The 22,691-nt window shown below is 36.6% G+C and overlaps 2 protein-coding genes across 2 annotated transcripts; one reads left to right on the forward strand and one right to left on the reverse strand.

The window, feature by feature from the left end:
* Positions 1–2,618: 2,618 nt before the first annotated feature.
* Positions 2,619–3,497, reverse strand: LOC116193630 (tetraspanin-15). Its single transcript, XM_031522374.1, has 2 exons — positions 3,012–3,497; positions 2,619–2,927 (listed from the first exon to the last, which is right to left on the reverse strand). Exons 1-2 carry the CDS (start codon positions 3,495–3,497, stop codon positions 2,619–2,621), a joined length of 795 nt encoding a protein of 264 aa, XP_031378234.1.
* Positions 3,498–6,501: 3,004 nt separating this feature from the next.
* LOC116194109 (cytochrome c oxidase subunit 6b-2) lies at positions 6,502–9,023 on the forward strand. Its single transcript, XM_031522831.1, has 4 exons — positions 6,502–6,665; positions 7,799–7,887; positions 7,967–8,048; positions 8,756–9,023. The coding sequence occupies exons 1-4, from the start codon at positions 6,654–6,656 to the stop codon at positions 8,807–8,809; spliced, it is 237 nt and encodes a 78-aa protein (XP_031378691.1). The 5' UTR covers positions 6,502–6,653; the 3' UTR covers positions 8,810–9,023.
* Positions 9,024–22,691: the final 13,668 nt, after the last annotated feature.

The raw sequence follows: 22,691 nt of genomic DNA on the forward strand, positions 1-22,691 counted from the left end.
GCAATGAAAATGCAATTTATAAAGTGTGGATATGATCGTCAATCAATTTAAACAACAATGTAAACCACAAATGGGTCTAGAAATTTACCACAAGAATTTGTCTCATAGGGTTTGGAAACGAAAGAATAACCACCGGTGTTCATCTGAGAGCGCATTGGAACCAGTAGCATCGATCATTTGAGAAGGCAATTACGAGCGGTTCGTTTGATCAACATAGTTGATGAGGACAAAAGATTCGCACTAGAGATGGAGAGGAGGCGTAAAAAAAAAGGAGAAAAAGTAATCGAGAATGACACAATGGAAGAAGAGAAGTGCAAATTGGAAAAAAAGAGTAGCGATGGATACGTAAGAGAAGGTGGTCAAAGAGAACAATATGAAGGGTTGAAGAAGGAGAAGTAGGTATTGTTGACATGTTACGGGTGGCGTGCGAGCGGTTATGATAATTGAAAAGTAAGATAGCCCTCGTCGATATGAATATCTCGAGTGAAAAGAAACCAATCACATCTATAAAAAGTGTGAAAATACACCATGTGAAAACACACAATGCAGCTTCATATTTTTTATATAGGGGTGTAGACTTAACATTTATACTTTTTTTATATATTTTTATATGTAAGTATTCAACAATTATTTATTGTATATGGATACCTATTAGTCCCTCATATACATGTAATTTTTTAATAATCTTGGTTAAATTTAATTTAAAAATAAGAAAATTAGAGTAAGAAAATTTAGAAATTTAGGTGAATTAGTTTAATAGGCTTCTCATATGCTTAACATATGGCAACTCTTATGTTAATATATGGCGTTATATTTTTGTTTTTATTTATAATCTTAATCATATTAATATTAAGAACATGTGTTTTGACATTTGGCGTGATGATGTAGTTCTATATGATCTAATTGCAAGAATATAATAAAATTGAATTTGTTGTTTTATTTAAATAGTGTAAGTGTTATAATTGTCGAGAGAGACATTTGAAATATGGGGGATGAGCATGAATGTTGAACTTTGGAATAAATCACGAAATCGAATTCATAAAAAGATAAACGACAAATATCTCAAGTACAAAATAATTTCATTAACTATCTTGGCTAGGCAAATTACTCCATTAACCAACTTGAAAGTTAAAATAATAAATAAAGATAACTCAGTGAATTATAAGCTTATTCCTTTGGCTGAACAAACTATGAAGTACTATCCTTCTCATTGCCTCCTGATCATTCTCCTTTTCTCAATGAACAAAGAATCTCTTCCTTCTCTAATTATTGCCTAAACGACATGATAAAGAAGTTTTCTCTCTAAAGATCTCTATGTATAATCTAAAAAGAATTTTAAAGCTTACATTATCTTAATGTCATTTTGGAAGACTTTTTAATTGCCAGTTTGTTGTCACCCATGTTTTGATCCTCCCCAAACTCACTTTGAAAATTATCAATTGAAGTTGATAGCTATTGAAAATTTGATTACGAAACATTAATTAGAAAAGATACTCCTTTGTTGCAGTTAATTATTTTATTTTGCTCTTTTTTTCCATAAGTAGCCCTTTTTCAAGTTAAAGTTGATTGTCAAATGAAATTATATATAATACATCAATTGAAATCTAGAGTTTTAATATTCTCCGCATTTATTAAAATTAGTGAATGATAGCGGTAATATTTCATTCTACCCAACAGCAACATCTTGAAAAGTTTCATCTAAATCATATAATAGCCTACATCAATAAATTATTTGACTAAGGAAGAGGAAAACTCTATGATGTTCATCATATAAGAAGCTTTAGTAAATTAATATTTTTGGATAAATTAGTAATTATATTAATCTTTTTCTCTAAGTAATTTGCATTAATCTTATATAGTTGCATCATCTAAACATATCTTGGTAACTTGAACCTTGCAGTAAGTGGAGATAATTAACATTTATATCGATAGACATCTCTATTAACAAAATAAAAAGGCAAAATTCACTGGTTCAAAATAACCAGTAAATGACATGGTATTCAATATTCATGATGTATTTGCTAGTATATAAAATTCAACATCCATTTTTTGTGCTATAGTTGATACGGTGATAAATATGAATTGCTTAAATTATCCAAATTGAAAGATTCTTATAGATTTCAAGCCTCGTTTAATGTTGATATAGTAAAAATAAAATTTACGATGTATATATAACTCTCGACAAATATGATACCTCATTTCTTGACTTGATGCCTTTGTTTGGACAATTTTTTGAATGACAATAAATGAAATCACAAGTACTTAATTCGTGTTTTTCACAATGTATTGAAGGAATGAATAAAAATGACAGCTATTTTATATCCCATTAAATGGAAAATAAAAAGTTTATGTAAGACCAACAACAGAATTTAAGTTCCAATTGTAATTCCGATAACAGAATCATAGTCATAAAAAAAATGAGATTTTGACATAAGATAGAGGGAAATGAAAAGATACATATTTGTAAAAATAAAAGCGATATCCAAACGATAAGAGAATAACAAATATATAAATAAAATAATTATTAACATGAATTCATTTTGCGAACTAATTGACATATTTTTCATGTAAATTAACTACAAACTATAAGCTCGAATAGATATCTCATATGCGACTTGTTATCCTGCAACGCGCTGCCACATAGAAGCAAGAAACAACAGTAGGTGAGAAACAGTGAGGAGAAGCGACATAAGGACGAGGAACAAACCAAGTTTCCACCACTTGGTTTCCAATGCACTCAAGAACCCTTCTCGACAAGAGTCGCAGTTATAGCACATCAATTCCATGTCATTCCGCCAAGCATCGCAATCGTCATTGTGCACAATTTGAGAATTATTGACGGGAAGCTCGATGTTTGATTTCCTTCTCCAAAATGTGGCATTCACATAGTCCATGTCACATATTGCTGGAGGTCGGCAACATCCCGACTTTATAGAAAACAACATAAGAGGAAATAAAATAAGTTTAGTGTGCATATCAAGGATAACATACTAAACAACTAAGCTACTCACCTCTATGGAGGATAGTTTTTTCATATTGAAGTCATATGACTTCACGGTTGACATTCTTTTTATGAGATCATTACATGCTCCTGTGTCATAAATGCATGATTTAATGTTATTCCAATGACGATCATCGTAGACTTTCGCTCTGAGCCATGCCGGTGAAGCTAACACCTTTCGGCTTGCCATCTTGTAAACTCCTAAAAGGGCAAGACCCGCTGTGAACATCATGATCAACATGACCATTGCTAGAAGGAATCCTAGTGCGGGGATTCGTGACCTCAGGAGCACAGCAGCATTGCTTATAAGGAATGCACATATTAAGGCAATCCCAATCCCAACCTGAACCTTCGGAAGCCTCAGGAGTTCCTCGCAATCATAGTCGCGCATGTACAATAGCCATATCACTGAAGCGAGAATTGGAAGGGAGAGGAGAAAGGTGAATATGGCTATGGAGCCAACTATTATGTCCATTTGTTTTGCTTTTGCTGCCATGGGAGTGGACTTGGGAATTTCTTGAGTTTTTTTGGTTTGTTCTCTAGAGTTGGTATTAGCTTCTGCCATGTGAGAAATGGAATGATAAAAGTCAAGAGATGATTTAGCCTATAACTGAATCCTTTGTGTCAGGGAGATATTTGGGAGTGTGAATTTGGTGAGAAAGAGGTGGGAGGATATGAGAAAGAATAGGAAGAAGATAACTAACACGTTCAAAGCCGTGCTAATTCTTTAAAGGTTGTTCCTTTTTCATAGGCTAACTGTTTATATAAGCTTGCACGGTAGTGACTACACAAGTCCATTTTTTATTGGAAATTATCATAAAAGAATATCAATTAGGATAAAACAATATTGGAGTTTCAACATAAATATATTTTTTTTGTACACAAAATTTAAGCGTAAAGTAATTTCAAGTATCAGCGTAATGCATAAGGTGAATACCCCATACCTTACAAATGGGAGAACAATGACTAATAGTTAGATGTGTAGAACGAGTTATGCATATTCTTTTACTATTTTTATACACATTGAATCTTCTCGAGTTACACCATTTTATAGATGGTAGTTCTATTTGTTAGGCTTTCTGCAAGAAAATGCTCATAATATTTATATCATTACTAGAATAATGTACTTGTAATACGGTCAGGAGAATGTAGCTTTTTTGTAATTCTAATTACTACGAGTAATCTACATATAATAAAAAGGCTAAAATGGAATTTGGCTTTGAGATTTGACATGCATAAAAATTATATAAATATAAAGGATTGTCTATATTTTCAGAGAAAATTATATTTGTATAGTTTTTATTGTCATATTCTTTTCATAGTAATTTCATTGACATTTAATAGCCAAAAGAGCTAATTATGTTTGTATATAAATGTCAAGGGTAAAAGAATCAGTTGTAATTGTTTTCCATTTATTTGGATTTCTCGGTTGAAGGGTCTGTACCATCTATTTCGGCGTAATTTGTTATCTAAAAAAGTGGGTGAATGAAAAAGTTAAATAAAAATCAATCCTTGTCCAAAAAAAAATTTATAAGAAAAAAATAAAAAAATAATAGTCAATTTCCTTTAAATCGATATATTTTTCCCAATTAAGTATGCCAAATTTATGGATCCAAATGAATTTTATATTTATTTATTTGAAAGAAATTGAGTTTTATTTTTTTAAAATGTTCCAATTTTTTCATCTAATAAATTTTATACTGAATTTACTGGTGGAGTTTTTCAATAGATTTGAATTAATCTCTAATCTAGATAAAACAAACATTAGAATTTGTATATCTATATAGTACAAAGTTACAAACACATCTCATAGGTATACATACGATATATATATATAAATAAATTTAGAAGTAACTAAGTATAGAACTTTCATATATGCAAATATTTTAAAAAGGGATGTAAAGAGAAGTTCGAGCCATAATAGCTGTATTTCCTTCTTAATACTGAGTAGTCATCCTTTAGTTTTGCTTATTCCCTATCATGATATAGAGCATAATGAAGAATTTCTTTTGAACTATGATCTTTTACAACGCGACGTACTTCGAAGCCTAAATAAATCAAGAGAAGAATATGATGTCCGGGTAGGAGATGTCTCATTGCAATTGCTAATGAACAAACCAAGAACTTCTACCAGATCAAGGGGGTCGAGAATATGAATCCGCGAATGATCTCAACCATGATATATTTGTGCATCAGTTCCCTTTCCCGATACACACGATGTACCACTACTAGCCAAGTTACTCGCCATACCGTTTCTAACCGACTGAAAAGGTTCGTTTCGAACTCCAATGACATACTGGGGCAGAGCTACGGCCAGTAATTTTTGCACACTGCCCTTATTTCATTGAATGAATTAGTTACCTCTTCAGCAAGGGTGAAAAGACTTCTCTGTGAGAGAAAAATCTAATTAAGGAGAATCACAGCTGATAGGAGCTCGATCTCTTACAAGGGCCTCACTTGATTAAATTCCAAAAAAAAAAAAGAGAGTATAAAAGTCTTCTTGTTCTTGGTCGATTTCGAGGTGAATAACATGTCAAAGTCGAACTTATACTAGAGCTTAGTGAGCCGGGACCGATCATTCGACGAGTATATGTTACTGCTACAAAAATCTTAACACTGGTGTACCTGCATCGGATAATCGAACCAGATCTTTGAAGTGGGCTGTCAGCTGCTTGCCCTTTGACTTATCTTTCCCTGATGTCCACTCTCCTTTCTCCGGCCGTTTTGTTTTGTTTTGTTTTTCCAATATAACTCCTTGATATTCGAAAATTCAATACATTCATTTAATGCAAGTTTTTGATATTCGAAAATCCAATACATTCATTTAATGCAAGTTCGAGAGGTCAATCCCCTAAAGAACTAAATTCTCCCGATTGTTAATTTCTCTATTCACTAGTTAGATGTGAAATCGAGACCTTATTGAAACAGAATAGATGTTAGAAGTGTAAACCAACCGAGATGAGCCTATTAATAGGCTCAATCTCACGTCCATCATTTGTTCACTAGCACGAGCTCGAGCTGGGTTGAGCCTGAATATCCAAGTTCAAGCTTGTTACACTAATTGAAGGCTTAAGCTCGAGCTCGACGAGGCTCGATCTAGTGATGCAAAACAGCTCTGGTTCCACTATGCTCTATCTCGAGCTTGTATGAGCTCAGATGAGTTTGAGCTCGCACGTTTGAGCTTGAAACAAATCAATAATTATAAACTTATAAATCATACAACAAACTATATCACAAAAGCTCAATTAGACTCGCTAGCTTTCTGAGTAGAACATTTGTTGAGCTCTGGCGTGCTCAGCTTGAGCTTGATAAGATCAAGACAAATTCGAACATCTTTGATTTGAGTTCGAACCTTTCACGGATAGTCTCGTCTCACGTAACGTATGCCTGTTACGGACGCAGACCCACCTGAATTGCCCACCTTGGTCTCGGCCCATTTCCTTTATTATGGGCCCAATTCACTCTTCCACAGTGAGTCTTGCACGTGGCACAACCTCGTTATTTGTCAACTATTAAGAGAGGGAAAGAGAGTTTTAGAGAGAGAGAGTGTGTGTTCCGTGTAGGAAGGCAAAGCTCCAGACGTCGTAGCTCAGTAATCCCTCTTACGCTTCCGCAGACTCTCCGGCTTCAGCCCTCTTTGATCAGATCAGCCATGGCCGACGAGGTAATAATCTCTCTCGGTGCTTACATTCTTTGCCTCCATTTCCTAATCCATCTCCCATAGAACAACTTTTTTTTTCCTTTCCTGTGTCCACTCTCCCATCAAACAACTTGATGCTTCAAATTTCCGCCCTTTGGCGGCGCTTGATTGATTCATGAAATCGAAACGAAGGAGAGCATTGCTTGGATTTCAACTGGGCAAAGGGATTCCGAGAGCTTAATCAGATCAAGTGGATTTCAATTGGGTTCGTAAAAATTAAAGAAAAAGAGATTTTTTTTTTAATTGAGCCCTTTTAGATGGATTCGAGTTTCTTGATGGCTAATTACAAGCATGAGCCGTTTGTTCGATTCCGAAACGAGCTCTCTGTTCTGCAACATTTATGTTCAATTGGCTTTGTTAACTTTATTGGGGCATTAATGATTTGAACGTGTTCACTTTAGAGTGAAAATGCCGTGAATCTTGTTAATAGTTTTAGTCAGCTTATGGAGATAAGAGACCATTATAAAAGATTTCAATTTGGTATTATATGAGGCTGATGGCAGATGCTATACGGGTGAAGATTCTGTATTGCCCTCTTGAAAGGGCGGAGTACGATTCAAAAATTTACGATGAATAGGAAACAACTGCTGGAACGGGGGAACTGATGGATGAATTGTTGTTCGAATGGATCAACAGGTTCGTTGAAGATATAGAGCGCTTGATTTTCTAAGGATAAGAATGAAATTGGAGAACATATTTATAGATTACCTATGATTTTTGACTTTTCATACCACGTACATAGAGAGGACCAGGAAGCAACTTGTCGCTGAATCAGATTTCCTTGGTCTCCTAACTTGTGTTACATGCTGCATGTTAAGTCGCATAGCTGATTAGCCGTCACAATCACATCATATGTTATATTTTGATCACGAGAGCATTCGGAGGTATATTCTGCTCAAAAGATGGACATACAGAGACGGAATATGTTGCTCACGTGTAGCCTGTGTTTTATATCTATTTTCCTTGATGATTTGTCCCTTTATGAAGAAAGGAAATGCAAATTTATATTTTGTAGATATGATTTATGAGCAAGTGATTTTTGTAGTATTGGATTGCACCAATTAGAGCTTGACCATAATTTATCTTTCAACAATCAGATTGATCTGAAAACTGCACCCGCCGATTTCCGATTCCCTACAACAAATCAGACCAGACACTGTTTCACCCGCTACATCGAGTTTCACAGGTACTCTCAAGAGTTTTGTCTTTCATTTGAGTTGCTTCATTTATCATGTGTTCAGCACTGAAACATATGGTGCATGCAGGTGCTTGACTGCAAAGGGTGAAGAGTCGGGTGAATGTGAGAAGTTCGCCCGGTACTACCGTTCATTGTGCCCTGGAGAATGGGTGAGTACTGCTTAGTCTACTTTAGTAAGCATTAGAAATTTGCTTAATTCTAATGTTATGAATGAGCATTTTGGCTGCTGTCTGTCTTCTCTTCACACACATTATATGGGAGATAAGTTCAAAATTCAATTGACTGATAGACTGGTATATGTGGTTTAGCTAGCAAGGTGAAATTTTGCAAATTTTGAGGCTGGTCCTTGTCTTCAGCATACCTTTTCTCCATCTCTGTGTTGGTAAACTCGGATTAACAGAAATGTTCTTATGAATCATGAGAAATTGCTAGATGTTCTTGTTAACTGGTCATTTATAATGTATTCTTTTGTCTTCTGTCTTTGCGGTATAGCACCTCTTATGGACGATTCATCTGGGATGCTTGCTAAATCCATATAAGTGAACCATTGTCAGAGATGGTTTTATTGCCTAGGGGCTTACTCGCATTCTTTTTTCTTTTCTTAATGAAAGTCATCTTCGTTTGACGATAAAAAGCTTTACTGCTCTAATGTTTTGCAAAATGGATTGAAATGGAACTGGCTGCAAAGACAAAATCTTCCTTGCCTGACTTTTTAGGACAAATTGGAGGGAAAATATGTCAGTGTTATGCACTTGTCATCTCTGAAGCCTAGAAACCTGCTATTCACGCGTTTAACGCGAGTTGCTGATGTCCAAAATTCTAACATGAGCATATCATGTCGCTTCGAGCTGTGTAGGTTGAGAAGTGGAATGAGCAGAGGGAGAATGGAACATTCCCGGGTCCCCTGTGATTTCGCGAGTCATCACTGCAATTGTGAAGTCTTCTCTTCTGCCATTGAATTTCATGGTTTTCTGCTTTCATAGAACGCTCGAGCTGTCTCGAGATGGGATTATATTCTCTCAGTGTAATAAGGCATTGAATGAAGCTTTTTGGGTTTAAACTGGCATTTGTTTTCCTCTGGACAATTTCTCTGTTCTATTTATATGCTTCTTTGGTTTCCGAAACTACTTCCCCCATAGTCCTTCCATTCCCAGAAGGAATCGAATCTCCTTCCCGCTACGACTTTCAACCAACCATTGAAGGAATGGTTCATTTGCCATTTTTTGTGAAACTGAACCGACTACTAGAGTAGTTTCAACTTTCAACTGATTCAGCAACAGTTGCAATGTGAACGAGAGATTTGATTTGTACGAGCACTTATCTGAATCATCGAAGATGTCATCCATCTCAGAAAACCCAAAACTTGCAGTAGAAGGTGCAGTATGGTCCTTTCGAACGGCGATGGTGCCGGTCCTTGGTCAGTCCTGGCTGTAGAGTTACCCAAACTCGAATATTGTTATTTCCTCTCTTCACGATAACGAGCAGGAAATATATAAATTGCGTTCTATGTGGATATCATAAATAAGGGGTTAATTGAACAAAAAAATGAAAACTTTGTTTCTTAAATCTAATATGAATTTTGTTATTATTATTATTATTATTTTTTATTTTGGTGGTTACATGAACTTTATTTTTTTAACATATACGGAAATGCACAAATTATCATTTAAGACCAAAATCTACTATATGTCCCTCAACTTTTGTTAACGTTTGCTAACGTGGCAAACGATTTAAAATGCTACAATAGAAAAATTTAAAAACAATGTAAAATGGATTAAAAAAAAAGTCGAACAAAAATTGAGAAAAATTAAGAAAAATTCAGTAAATTTCGAAAAAGCAAGGTCGGCACGAGAGATTGGAATTTAAGGGGAAAGTGTTCGAAATTTGTCTCTGATTTTGAAGGTGCACACGAGGAGCCAAGGAGTGGTGCACAAATGGATTGGCTAAAGGAGGCATGAATGGATCAGCGTTATGTTGCACGAACAATGTGTGGCTCCATGAGGGTCTTAATACGAACTAGCTTTCGTTTCCCGTATCCATCCATCCATCCATCCATCCATCCATCCAGCTAATTATTACATTTAAGGGAAGAAGACTGTTTGAAAATGACAAACTCAGATTTTAAGTGAGATACATTCACCGATGTCTACTATGCTGAAATCGACCTTCTTTTTTTGGATGTCAGGAACATTCTCAAAATTTTTCTTTAAAAAATATTTGTTGGAATTGGTTGAATAAATTTTATTTCCCGAACCGGTCAGAAAACCAAACACAAGCTCTATTGAGCAAAGTAACTATTCTGAAACTCTTTTATTTTTTCCTCTTTTATTCTACTAAAGATGGTGCCATCTGTTTTTCTGTCTCTATATTGTACCCTATTGAACTTATATCCTTTTTTTTTATAACTAATGAACATTCATGGATTTTCGAGTAATATATATATATATATATATATATATATAAAGGGAGAGCTTTTTGTTTTCTCAAAAAACCCTTAAACCCTTATATTTTATTTAACCTTGGGAACAATATTTTTAATTAATATTACTATTGAAGAGGAATTTTAACATGACTTCGAATCACGATGACACATTTGATACATCAGTTCAAGCGCTTAGTACTTTTACTATTTATGATAAATTATACCAAATACTCGACATTTGAATTAAAATACTAAACACTTAAATTAAGAGTAAAAGTAATAAACACTTATACTAATTATGAATACTAAAAGTACTAAATACTTGAATTAAAGTATTAAACATTTGAACTGAAAATACGACCGCGAGTTACCATGACTTCGACTCATGCTAGAAACACCCTATTATTGATCGTTGAATGAATGTTAACCCTATCTTCTCTCCTCTGCTCTCCCACTCTCTCCTCTCTCCTTATCTCTGTCCTCGTCTATAGTCGTTATCTTCCTTTTCCTTTATTTATTCTTTTCTTTTCAAATAATATATATTGAAATTAACTTTAATAAAAAGAAATAGCTATGGAATGATAATCTCAAGTTTGATGGGTCGACAATAAACATCATATAGGGTCAAATATATATTTTCAATGTATAATGTATGTAGTTATTTCAATTATTACATGCATAGCCCATATCGTGCCTTTAGTAATTTTTTAATTTTCACAAAGTTCAACAACTAAGAGTATAATTGCATAGGAATCAAAAAGGGGAAAAAAACAAAAGAAAGAAAGAAAAAAGCGGAGCCCGCTATATATTAATATGAAGATTGTCCAGAAAATTCATTCTAACTGGTTAACTTATTCAATCCATAATAAGTAAATATAGCAGCAGATGTTGCAAATTATTATGTGTTATCTGAATTTTGTAGTTAGTTAAATTTGAAATTCAGTTTTACGAGTACAAGTTGAAATGTGAGAAATATCCTTTTACACAACCATCCATGGATTGGTTACATCAATTTACTAAAATTTTTTAAAGTACCCTCAATACAGTTTATTACAAGATTGAAAAACTAAGCATAAACTTACAAAAAATATCGCTCAAATGTGACAAAATATATAGCATTCATGCCTTAGTAGATAGATGATCCCTAGAGCAAAACACACATAAATATATGCTATACATATATAAATTAAGCATAAAAGACGGAAAAATCAATGCAAACCATGTCTATATATTCTTATATCCATAGTATAGAAAAATTGCTCCGGCATAGAGTTTGGAGAGAAAGGTGTCCAGATGAAAGGATTGGCCATGCTTCAGAAAATTGCATTTGTTATCACTATTACTTTATTCTGTATTTGCTTCAAAGTTGCCAAATGCAACTCGGGTAGACCCGATGATCCTGATACCAATATAGTGTCAAGGATTTGCAATGACAAAAAAACTGGAGTCTGGTCAGATTACGACATGGCCGTGGGCCGTTTGCTTGATGATTTACAACAGCACACATCGACCAATGGTTTTAATTATTCCCCCCGTATCCCGATATCATACGGCTGCTGCATACGGGCACGGAGCATGTGATGGATACCTTTCAGAATTCGGTTGCAGGCATTGCATAATGGATGCTGTAAAGTTGTTAATAGGTTTCTGTGGTTCGAAAGTCGGAGCGCAGATTCAACTTCGGGACTGTCGGTTGAGGTACGAGAATTATGCTTTTACAGAATGAGAATTTGATTCGACACAGTTGAAATCTTATGATCTTTTGTGGATGTCAATGCTCTTTGAATAAGTGTACTCTATAACATGCATGATGATTAAAGTTCTCATCGGTAAATGGAGAGTAAGCCATGATGGACCAGAGTCCCAAGATGAGTTTTATCGAATTAGATGAGTGCACATGATAAATTGTTATAATGTTACAAGCTTTTGTCCTTTCTCTTTTGTAAAATAAGTACTCCCATCTGAGGAGAACTATTGTGTGTATTTTAGTATTAAATGGATTGCCTTACGTTAATTTACACATGTATGTTTACATCTCCACCTCGACCATACTCGGATCGACAAACCAAGTTCCTTGATCTCGAGAACTCCACCATGAATATATTATTCTTCAAATTTGCATCAATCGTGTGATAGTTTGGAAATCCTTAACCATCTCCCTCGCATATTTGGAAGTAAAGTCACTGAGATTTGAACATCAGACCTATCAGTTTATATACATCACAATTTCCACGAATCACCCACACGTTTTCCCCTACTCTCTCCTTCATGTTATTAAATAGTAACATTTTAATATTTACGCTTGCTGAACAAGAACAACCGGGCACGTAGACAAAAGGTCTCCACTTGTCCATCTGGTCTAGAAAAGGACCAGCTCTAATGAAAATTCACTCGTCCATCTGGTCAAGAAAGGGACAATAGTTTTGATGTTTTTCATTATAAACATTAATTAATCAATATGCACTCTGACTCAACTCAAATTAATATCTCAGCAAGAAATTGACAAAAGATAATAAGGGCAAAAATAAAAAATATCAATAGTTTGAGGGCCTTTCAGGGACTCTCTTTCCACCAAAAGTCGAAGCATTGCTTATCGAAACTGTAAAAGAAATCATCATTCATTGTCATCAAACATCCCCCGATATCACATTTCCGTATATCAATGTAGTCCTAACTGGCCACTAACAACGTTAGCTAAATACAAAAATAAAAAGAGGGCCAAAACTAGAGGGGGTTGGGGGAATATTTGCCGCCTCCACCTCCTCTCAGTCAGGTTGCCGGAGGCCCTATATGCTTCCAGCGGAGGTTGCGATGTCTCCAGGGATCTACCTCTATGATGGGGGAGGTGGCCGAGGATATGGGGGCGAGGGGGGTATGATTGGCGACCCCTCCCGACCACCTACCCCACTGGGGAGGTCCTCGGAGGCATATGGGGTTTCTTGGTTTTGACATTTTTTTAATTCTTTTAATTTTTAGTATTTAGTTAAGGGGAAATAGCCTAAAAATTCACACAGTTTTACTAAATTCCCCAATCTATCAATTTTTAAATTTTGGTTTGAAAAATCAAAACGTTTCTCTCCTTTTCCCCAGTTTACCAAGTCGTTAGTTTTGGCTCTAACGACGCTGATGTGGCTGTTAATTCTGCGTATGTGACAGACGGAGCACGCGTGGAAAACAGGGCAATTTTTCCTCATATACCAAAATATCAAAAACTTAAAAAGACATATTTTGCATTCTCTAATATGCCAAAATGTATTAAACGCCAAAATAGTCATCAAACTTACAAAGTAAAACAGAGCCATAATATCTATTGCAATCGATCGTTGGTTGTGATCGATTTTTAAGGATCGAAAGGAATTTAACTCACGATAATCTCGACTAAACAATTAAAAGGAGATAATGGATGAGAAACGTGGAGTACTGTGTATTTTTCCCGAACCCTAATTACATTGTTCTCTCTAGATAATCTTTCCTTAACAACTCTCATTCCTTATGTAATCTTATACAATAAGAAAATAAATCAAGGAAAATAAATCCCATACATGAAAGAAATCAATTGAGTAAGGAAATAAAAAACTAGCCAAATTTATTGTGATTCTACTAGATCTCGCTCTATGAAATTTTTGCTGCTTTATGTAGTCCCACGACTCTCTCTCCTCTCTCTCATCTCTCTCTCATCTCCTCCTCTCTCTCGACTCTATCCTATCTCTCTTCTCTCTCTCTACTCTATCTCACTCTCTCTCCTCTCTTTCCCTCTCTCCTCTCTCTCATCTCTCTCCTCTCTCTCACTTCTCTCAACTCTTTCCCCCTCTCTCTTGACTCTATCCCATCTCCCGACTCTATCTCACTCTCTCTTCCTCTCTCTCCTCTCTTTCTCTGTCTCCTCGGTCCACTCTCTCTCCTCTCTCATCTTTCTCCCGACTCTTTCTCCTCTCTCTATCATCTCTCTCTCGTCTCTCATATCTCTCTCCTCTCTCTCTTATCTCTCTTGGCTCTCTCTCAACTCTCTCTTCTCCTGCGATTCTCTCTTGTCTCTCCTTTCCCTCATCTCTCTCGAAGAAAGGAGAAAGAAGAGAAAGTCACTCTCATCCCTTATGTAATCTTATACAAGAAGAAAATAAATCAAGGAAAATAAATCCCATACATAAAAGAAATCAATTGAGTAAGGAAATAAAAAACTAGTCAAATTTGTTGTGATTCTACTAGATTTCGCTCCATGAAATTTTTGTTGCTTTATGTAGTCCCACGACTCTCTATCCCCTCTCTCATCTCTCTCTCCTCTCCTCCTCTCTCTCGACTCTATCCCATCTCTCTTCTCTCTCTACTCTATCTCACTTTCTCTCCTTTCTTTCCCTCTCTCCTCTCTCTCATCTCTCTCATCTCTCTCACTTCTCTCAACTCTTTCCCCCTCTCTTGACTCTATCCCATCTCTCGACTCTATCTCACTCTCTCTTCCTCTCTCTCCTCTCTTTCTTTGTCTCCTCGCTCGACTCTCTCTCCTCTCTCATCTTTCTCCCTACTCCTTCTCCTCTCTCTATCATCTCTCTCTCTCGTCTCTCATATCTCTCTCCTTTCTCTCTTATCTCTCTTGGCTCTCTCTCATCTCTCACCACTCTCTCTCGACTCTCTCTTCTCTTGCGATTCTCTCTTCTCTCTCCTTTCCCTCATCTCTCTCGAAGAAAGGAGAGAGAAGAGAGAGAGGAGAGAGAAGAGAGAGAGGAGAGAGATGAGAGAGGAGAGACTAGAGAGAGAGGAGAAAGAGATAAAGAAGAGAGAGAGAGAGAGAGAGAGAGTTGAGAGAAAGTCTGAGAGAAGAGAGGAGAGAGAATAGAGAGGTGCAAGGAGAGAGGAGAGAGAGGGAGAGAGAGGAGATAGAAATGAGAGAGAGTCGAGAGAGAGGGGAGAGAATCAAGAGAGAAGAGAGAGATGGGAGAGAGTCGAGAGAGAGGGGAGAGGAGAAGAGAAACGAGAGGAGAGAGGAGAGAGACTAGAACATGAGAGAGAGAGATCGAGAGAGAGGGGAGAGAGAAGGAGGAGAGAGAGGAGAGAGACTAAGATAGAGTCGAGAGAGAGGGAGATATGAGAGAAGAGAGAGATGGGATAGAGTTGAGAGATATATGATAGAGTCGAGTGAAAGGAGAAAGAATTGAGAGAGAGGGAGGGAGAAGAGAGAAAGAGAGGGAGGAGAAAGAGAGATGAGAGAGAGGAGAGAGAGTCATGGGATAGCCCGCGTAGTTGACTGCAGAAAGCAACAAAATTTTCTAGAGCGAGATCTAGCAGAATCACAACAGATTTGGCTAGTTTTTTATTTCCTTGCTCAATTGATTTCTTTACTGTATGGGATTTATTTTCCCTAATTCTTTTCTTCTTGTATAAAATTACATAAGGAGTGAGAATTAAAGGAAGATTATCTAGACAGAACAATGTAATTGGGGTTCGGGGAAAACACTGTAGTCCACGCCTTCATCGCCGATAGTAAAAGAAGAACCGACAAAGTCTCATTTGCTCGTGGACGTACGGTTGGCATAATGCTGGCCCAAACCATGTACACGAGTGTGCAAGCTTCCATTCCCTTATCTCCTTTTAATTGTTTCGTCGAGATTATCGTGAGTTAAATTCCTTTCGATCCTTACAAATCGATCCCGACCAACGATTGATCCCAATAGATATTATGGCTCTGTCTCACTTTGTAAGTTTGATGACTATTTTGGTGTTTAATACATTTTGGTATATTAGAGAATTCAAAATATGTGATTTTTTGAAGTTTTTGATGGTTTGGTAGATTAGGAAAAATTTGCAAACTATTTGATTGTTTTAGCTTGAAGACAATTGCCCCATTTTCCACGTGTGCTTCGTCTGCCACACATGTAGAATTAATGGCCACATCAGCGCCGTTAGAGCCGAACTAATGGGTTGGTAAATGGGGGAAATGGAGGGAAATATTTTGATTTTTCAGATCAAAATTTGAAATGTTGATAGATTTGGGAATTTAGTAAAACTATGTGAATTTTTAGGCTATTTCCCTTTAGTTAAAGTCATTAGTGATCAACGATTAGTTAACTGTGATCGGACTGCAAGGACTATTATGTCGGGGGCTGCTTGATGGTGATGGAAGGTTGAGGCTGAAATCGATACCTGCTTCAAACATTATGGACCAAATTGATATTTTTCTATAAAAAATTAAAAGCTATGACATTGCTGGTCTAGAATGCCTTCCCCTGATTAACTAAGCCAAACAACTTTATATTATCGCTTAGGACAGAGATGTAAATCATATTGTAAATCATACACCTTCACCGGTGTTTGCTAAGCTGAAATCCATAGCTTCTCTTTTGGATGTTAGGAATATTCTCAAAATTTTCTTGTAAAAATCTTAAGTGGAAGTGGGTGAACCAATTTTACTTCCCGAACCGGTCAGAAAACCAAAACACAAGCTCTATATTGAACTTTTACTAAAATTTCGTGCTATTTATTGGCCTTTACTGTTATAGAGGGAGAGATCTCCAAAATCCCACTAACTTGTTTGGATTACGAGTTATGGCGGATTATGAAGGGGTCGGTTATGGAGAGTTATAACCTATCATGATCCACCACTTTATAACTCGCCATAACCCGCAATCCAAATAAACCATATAAAATAATATTTTTAGTTAATATATTAATTATTGAAAGAAGATTATATATTTTTGCAAATGAATAACTATATAATTAATCTTTTTTTATTCTCATCTACATAGTTTCATGATCCATTCTCCATTTTTCTTTTCCTTTTTTATTATTTTCTCTCAAATTATAAAAATCGAAATGATCTTTAACAAAAAAAATTGCTGAGGACCGATAATCTCATGTTTGGTGAGTCGACATTAAACTTTATCTAGAAGTAAAATACATATCTTCAATGTCTCTTTTATGTTAATATTTCATCAATTATTTCGTGTGCAGAACGGATCGTGCCTCAAGTAATTTTTATTATTCACAAAGTTCAAGGATTAAAGCTTTGTGGAGAGAAGGATTAAAGCTTTGTGGAGAGTGTGGTGAAAGGTTGAATAAGTGCTTTTTTATTATTTTTAAGTAAAAATAGTGTTTGGCGAATATCTTAAACTCATGGTTTTAGTGGATTTTAATTAATTTTAATTTTAATTTTAATTTTAATTCTATACATCTTTATTAGTTATTAGGATTTATATTTAGTACTATGCCTACGAGCCTCTTTTGTAATAAAAAAAGAATGAATTATAAACTGACAAAATTTTCTTATTAGATCCAACGGCTTTCAGTTTTGGAGGAATTGGGGGAAGAATAATTTTGGAATAGGGGAGTTGCACCAAAAATGTCGATTAGTTATACTAGACTCTACACCCGCAGTGCAGGTGGTTTCTTTCTTTTTTTTTTTAAAATCTCTATAAAATAATATTATTGTCAAATATTTTAAAATACTAGTAGAGAACCACGTGCGTTGAGCGTAAAAGATATATATAAATTAGAAAAATTAGTTATAGTAAAGTGACACTTGCTTTGTCGTAGAACTAAAAGATTTGGAATCCAACACTTGCCAATACTTGTCGAGTCCATAATTTATTTCTTTATCCCTTATCTCCTATTAGAACTATGAGTATCCGATTATATATATATATATATATACACACCACTAACCCAGCAATCCAGCAATCTTAATTTTTCAGATAGAGGTAGACAAACCCCTTGCAACTCGCACCATTTGATCAAGAGCATATATGATCTCAAAAATACAATAGTAGATGCATTGTCTGCCAGTAAAGCTGAAGTTGCAGGAACAACAAAAGGTTGAAAGGAAAAGCAATATCACCGGACTTCTCACTATTTTCTGCTCCGGCACCAGCTGTGACGGGCGAATATGGTTATTCAGCATCTTGAAAATTGAGGAAATAATCACACGAATTTAGTTAGAATCAAATAAGAAAACATTACCAGTAAGGTCAGATCTCATAATTTAAGCAAATTGCGCAGATGCACTCGGATAATGCGTCACTCTTCATATGAGGTTTTCACATTTTCTTGATCTGCATTGCCGCAGACATGAGTTAAGATCAACATTTGCAAAAAATAAGAAAGATCTGCCGCAGATATGGCTTAAGACCAACATTTGCAGCCAAACGTGACTCATACATTTGACGCAGATATGGCTTATGAATTGAGAGTTGTTCTCCCTGTGGATTCATTTCCTGTGCCCATCACCTCTTCGATGGAATGCTCACTTCGGTTGCCTGCCTGAATGCCTATATATTGTTCTCCTGCTGATCACTTTTCCTGCCTTCCCACTTTTTCCTTCCTACTGATTTGTTTGTGAATATAAAATACCGTCCACATTATGCTTGCATTTGGACCTTCTTAATTCTCTCTTCTCATTAACAATCACTTCAATGGAACGCCCATATTGAATCTGTCCGGTCTACATCTCAGCATAAATATGCTATGATAACAAGTTTACCGTTCTGGTAAGAGTATTTAAATGGTATATCAATGGTGTGCATTTGGATTGCACGTCAATAATGCTTAGGAGTCTAACTGAGAATAGAAATGGGTTGTGCATAGTGTGTGATCCGTACATGTTGCTTATTTGTTTACTGTTGTGTTTTAATGATGGGAGGATTCTATTTAAGAGGAGAAAGGGGCACATAGCACATGACCAAGTAAAGGGGAATATTATGAGGCCAAGAAATTCGACAACATAAATAGAAGATAAATCATACAGTGGAGAGTGCACAATGTGATTAGTTTTTATCTTGTTTACTTTTTTAGTGGTTCGTAACAGAACTAATAGTGACAAATGGCCGTCCAAGAATCTTAGTTTTGGTTATGTTTATTAGTCTTATGGTATGTATTTGAGTTGGACGTCAATAGTGGGTATGAATCTAATTAGGAGGAGAAATGGTTGTGCCAAAACTGCTCAGTTTATGCTTTAATCCTACTTCCCACGTATCATTTCTTGAAGATGTCATTGTCATCAGTATTCCTTTTCGACTGCTTCTGAGGAGGCTCTAAGACCATTTTTTGGTCGATGTATTGTTTTAAAGCTTCTATTTAATGTTCATAATCCATCAGTCTCACCAGTTATGTACACCATCCCAAATAATGCAATTTCTTATCGGTACTTTGAGCACAACGGACTTCCTTGTAATGTTCTGGCAGATTTATGCTCATGCCTTTCTGGACAGCCTCTTTCTTTATAAGGTTCATCTAGCAAATTGCTTATAATGTTGTAAAGATCTAGAACAAACTAGGGGTAACTTAAAAAAATCAAAGTCGTTAATATATTGATACCGGAGATTCACATTCAGTTTCAAATAAAGCATGCTTGTCATTATGTCTATGCTCTTCATGGATAGTTTTATCGTCAGAGGGATTGCCTCTTGGTGTCTCCGAAGCTACACAGTAATGTTTAATTTCGATGGGATGACTTAAACAGTTCATTTTTCCTGTTGCTTGTGTTCGTCGGAATGAGGTCTGTTGATGTGCTTTTTCAGCTGTTTCGTCTCCTTAATTTTCTTGTCCTCTTTTGATTCTCCATTTAAGTTGGTTAAAAATTCCAGATAGCTTACTTATTTATTGAGCATCGACTACAATTCCATCCCACATAGTCGTATTTTGATTTTCAGGTTAGGTTGCTTATCATTCTCATGGTACTTCGGGTATCTTTTTAAAGAGCTAAATGGGCTCTGATCCTCGTTTCACAAGGTATGTAGGCGTACATATATTGTGCAGCTCGAGCCCAATTATTTTTCTCCAAAATTATCTTCCAGGGAACTATACTAAATACACATCATCGGCATTAGCTGCAGGAGTGCAAGGGAATGTTGCATTTTTTTCAACAGAAATACCTTGATCAACATCTTTTAGACTTATAGCTCCTTAATCCTCATATTAGCATTGCCGAACCTGCTTGCCAATCCTTCCACGCTGCTAATTGTGTCTTTTGAGTTCAATCAGTCCTTCGATCTCCCAGACTCCTTTGCTGTCTCTTCCAACTGCCTATCTTGAATTATTCTCAATTTGCCGGTCTTTTTTTTGCATGGTCAGTTCTCTCCTTTCTTATCGCTTCTGTATACTGTGCTTGCTCAGCCATATATTTTTCGTTTTCATGTTTCTCCTGTGCCAATCAGACACAACACTTCCATTATCTTCCTTTTGCTAGATCCAGGGACAAAATGTGTGCATGAGTTATATGGATCAACCTCATGATGTGTCCTAAACTCATTTTCTATTGGGAAGTCCTTTTATTCTAACATTTCTTTGCGGATTTCAACATGTCACAAGAAAATAGCAGGGGACTTGAACAAAGCAATGGAGGACTTGATCAGAGCACAATCATTCGGGCTATACAACAATAATTTGAGCGAATGAACATGGTGCTCAATACAATCAATGACCGATTGGAGAGGCACAATGAGCGGATTGACCAATTGCGACAAGCTCCTAATCAGCAACCAAGGAGGAACAATAACTGACAGCCGACACCTACTATTGATCCATTTGATGACCACGAGGAGGGATCCTATGATGATGAGGATGATGTGTCTTCCATTGCCACAATGAGAAGAGCTCGAGGAGCAAGGGCTGAGAGGCCATGGCGCGGACGTGGGAGGCGCCAAGAAAGAGACACTGTTGATCGTAATATGGGATCCATCAAGCTGACCATTCCTCCGTTCCAAGGCAAGAACGATCCTGATGTTTACATCGAATGGGAAAGGAAGGTTGAGCTGGTTTTCGATTGTCACAACTACTCAGAGGAGAAGAAGGTGAAGCTTACAGCTGTGGCATTCACCGACTATGCCATAGTTTGGTGGGATCAATTTACGGTGAGTAGACACCGAAATGGGGAGCGACCTATTGACAATTGGGAGGACATGAAAGCTGTCATGCGGAGGAGGTTTGTCCCATCCCATTACTACCAGGATTTACACTTAAAATTGTAGAATCTTAAGCAAGGGTCTAAGACCGTAGAGGAGTACCACAAGGAGATGGAGATTGCCATGATTCGTGCCAATGTTGAGGAGGACCGAGAGGCAACCATGGCTCGGTTCATTGGTGGATTTAATTGGGAGATTGCCAATATTGTGGAGCTGCACCATTATGTGGAACTTGAAGAATTGGTACACATGGCTATGAAGGTTGAGAGGTCGCTCAAGAAGGGGGGACGATCGTCATCCAAATTCGAATCCTCTAATTCGAATTCGAAGTGGACTTCCAAGTTTGAAGGGGCTACACCTAAATGGGTTGGCTCGAAGCAAGATGAGAAGGCCAAGGGAGACAAGCCCGCAGCCAAGCCATCATCTGATTCTAAGGAGAGGGGTAACTCTTCTTCCCAACCTCAAATAAATCGTGATATAAAGTGCTTTCGTTGTTTGGGTTTTGGTCATTATGCTTCTCAATGCCCGAACAAGAGAGCATGATTATGTTAGATAATGGGGAGATTGAAAGTGCGAGTGATCATGATTTTAAGGAAGTCTTTTCTGAATGTGAAAAAGGGGCATTTGATAAGTTTTATAGGTATGAACGGTATTTGTTTCGTGAGAACAAGCTATGTATTCCACAAAGTTCCATGCGAGAGTTGCTTGTTAGGGAAGCCCATGGGGGAGGTTTAATGGGGCATTTTGGTGTGGCTAAGCCTTAGATGTTTTAAGAGAGAATTTATTTTGGCCACATATGAAGCGAGATGTTGAAAGGATCTGTCTTAGGTGTGTCACATGTAAGAAAGCTAAGTCTAAGATTCAACCTCATGGACTTTGCATGCCTTTGCCCGTTCCTGGTCATCCATGGACTGATGTATCAATGGATTTTGTTTTGGGTTTCCCTAGGACTAAGAATGGTAAGGATTATATCTTTGTAGTAGTGGATCGTTTTTCAAAGATGACTCATTTTATTCCTTGTAAGAAGACGGATGATGCTACTCATGTGGCGAATCTTTTCTTTAGGGAAGTAGTGCGTTTGCATGGCATTCCTAGAACCATTGTAAGTGATCGTGATGTTAAGTTCCTAAGTCACTATTGGCGTGTTCTGTGGGTAAATTGGGAACAAAGCTATTGTTTTCTACCACTTGCCACCCATAAACTGATGGGCAAACAGAGGTTGTGAATCGAACATTAGGAACTTTGCTGCGAGTTGTTATTAAAAGGAACTTGAAAAGTTGGGAAGATTGCATTCCATTCATTGAGTTTGCATATAATCGGGCCATGCATTCTTCTATTAAGTTTTCTCCCTTTGAGGTTGTTTATGGCTTTAATCCACTAACCCCATTGGATTTAACTCCATTGCCTATTGGTGAGATTGTTAGCCTTGATGGAAAGCGTAAGGCAGAATTGGTGAAGAAGATCCATGAAAAGGTAAGGAACCA

The sequence above is a fragment of the Punica granatum genome, chromosome 2 (assembly GCF_007655135.1).
Source record: "Punica granatum isolate Tunisia-2019 chromosome 2, ASM765513v2, whole genome shotgun sequence".
Taxonomy (NCBI): Eukaryota; Viridiplantae; Streptophyta; class Magnoliopsida; order Myrtales; family Lythraceae; genus Punica; species Punica granatum.

What these genes read in the sequence shown, in the direction of transcription:
- LOC116193630 (XM_031522374.1), bottom strand. Translation starts at nt 3,497, where the DNA reads ATGGCAGCAAAAGCAAAACAAATGGACATAATAGTTGGCTCCATAGCC. An exon ending in AAAAACTATCCTCCATAGAG is followed by an intron (nt 2,928 to 3,011) that starts GTGAGTAGCTTA and finishes TTTTCTATAAAG; the next exon opens with TCGGGATGTTGCCGACCTCC.
- LOC116194109 (XM_031522831.1), top strand. An exon ending in CGCTACATCGAGTTTCACAG is followed by an intron (nt 7,888 to 7,966) that starts GTACTCTCAAGA and finishes TGGTGCATGCAG; the next exon opens with GTGCTTGACTGCAAAGGGTG. An exon ending in CATTGTGCCCTGGAGAATGG is followed by an intron (nt 8,049 to 8,755) that starts GTGAGTACTGCT and finishes CGAGCTGTGTAG; the next exon opens with GTTGAGAAGTGGAATGAGCA.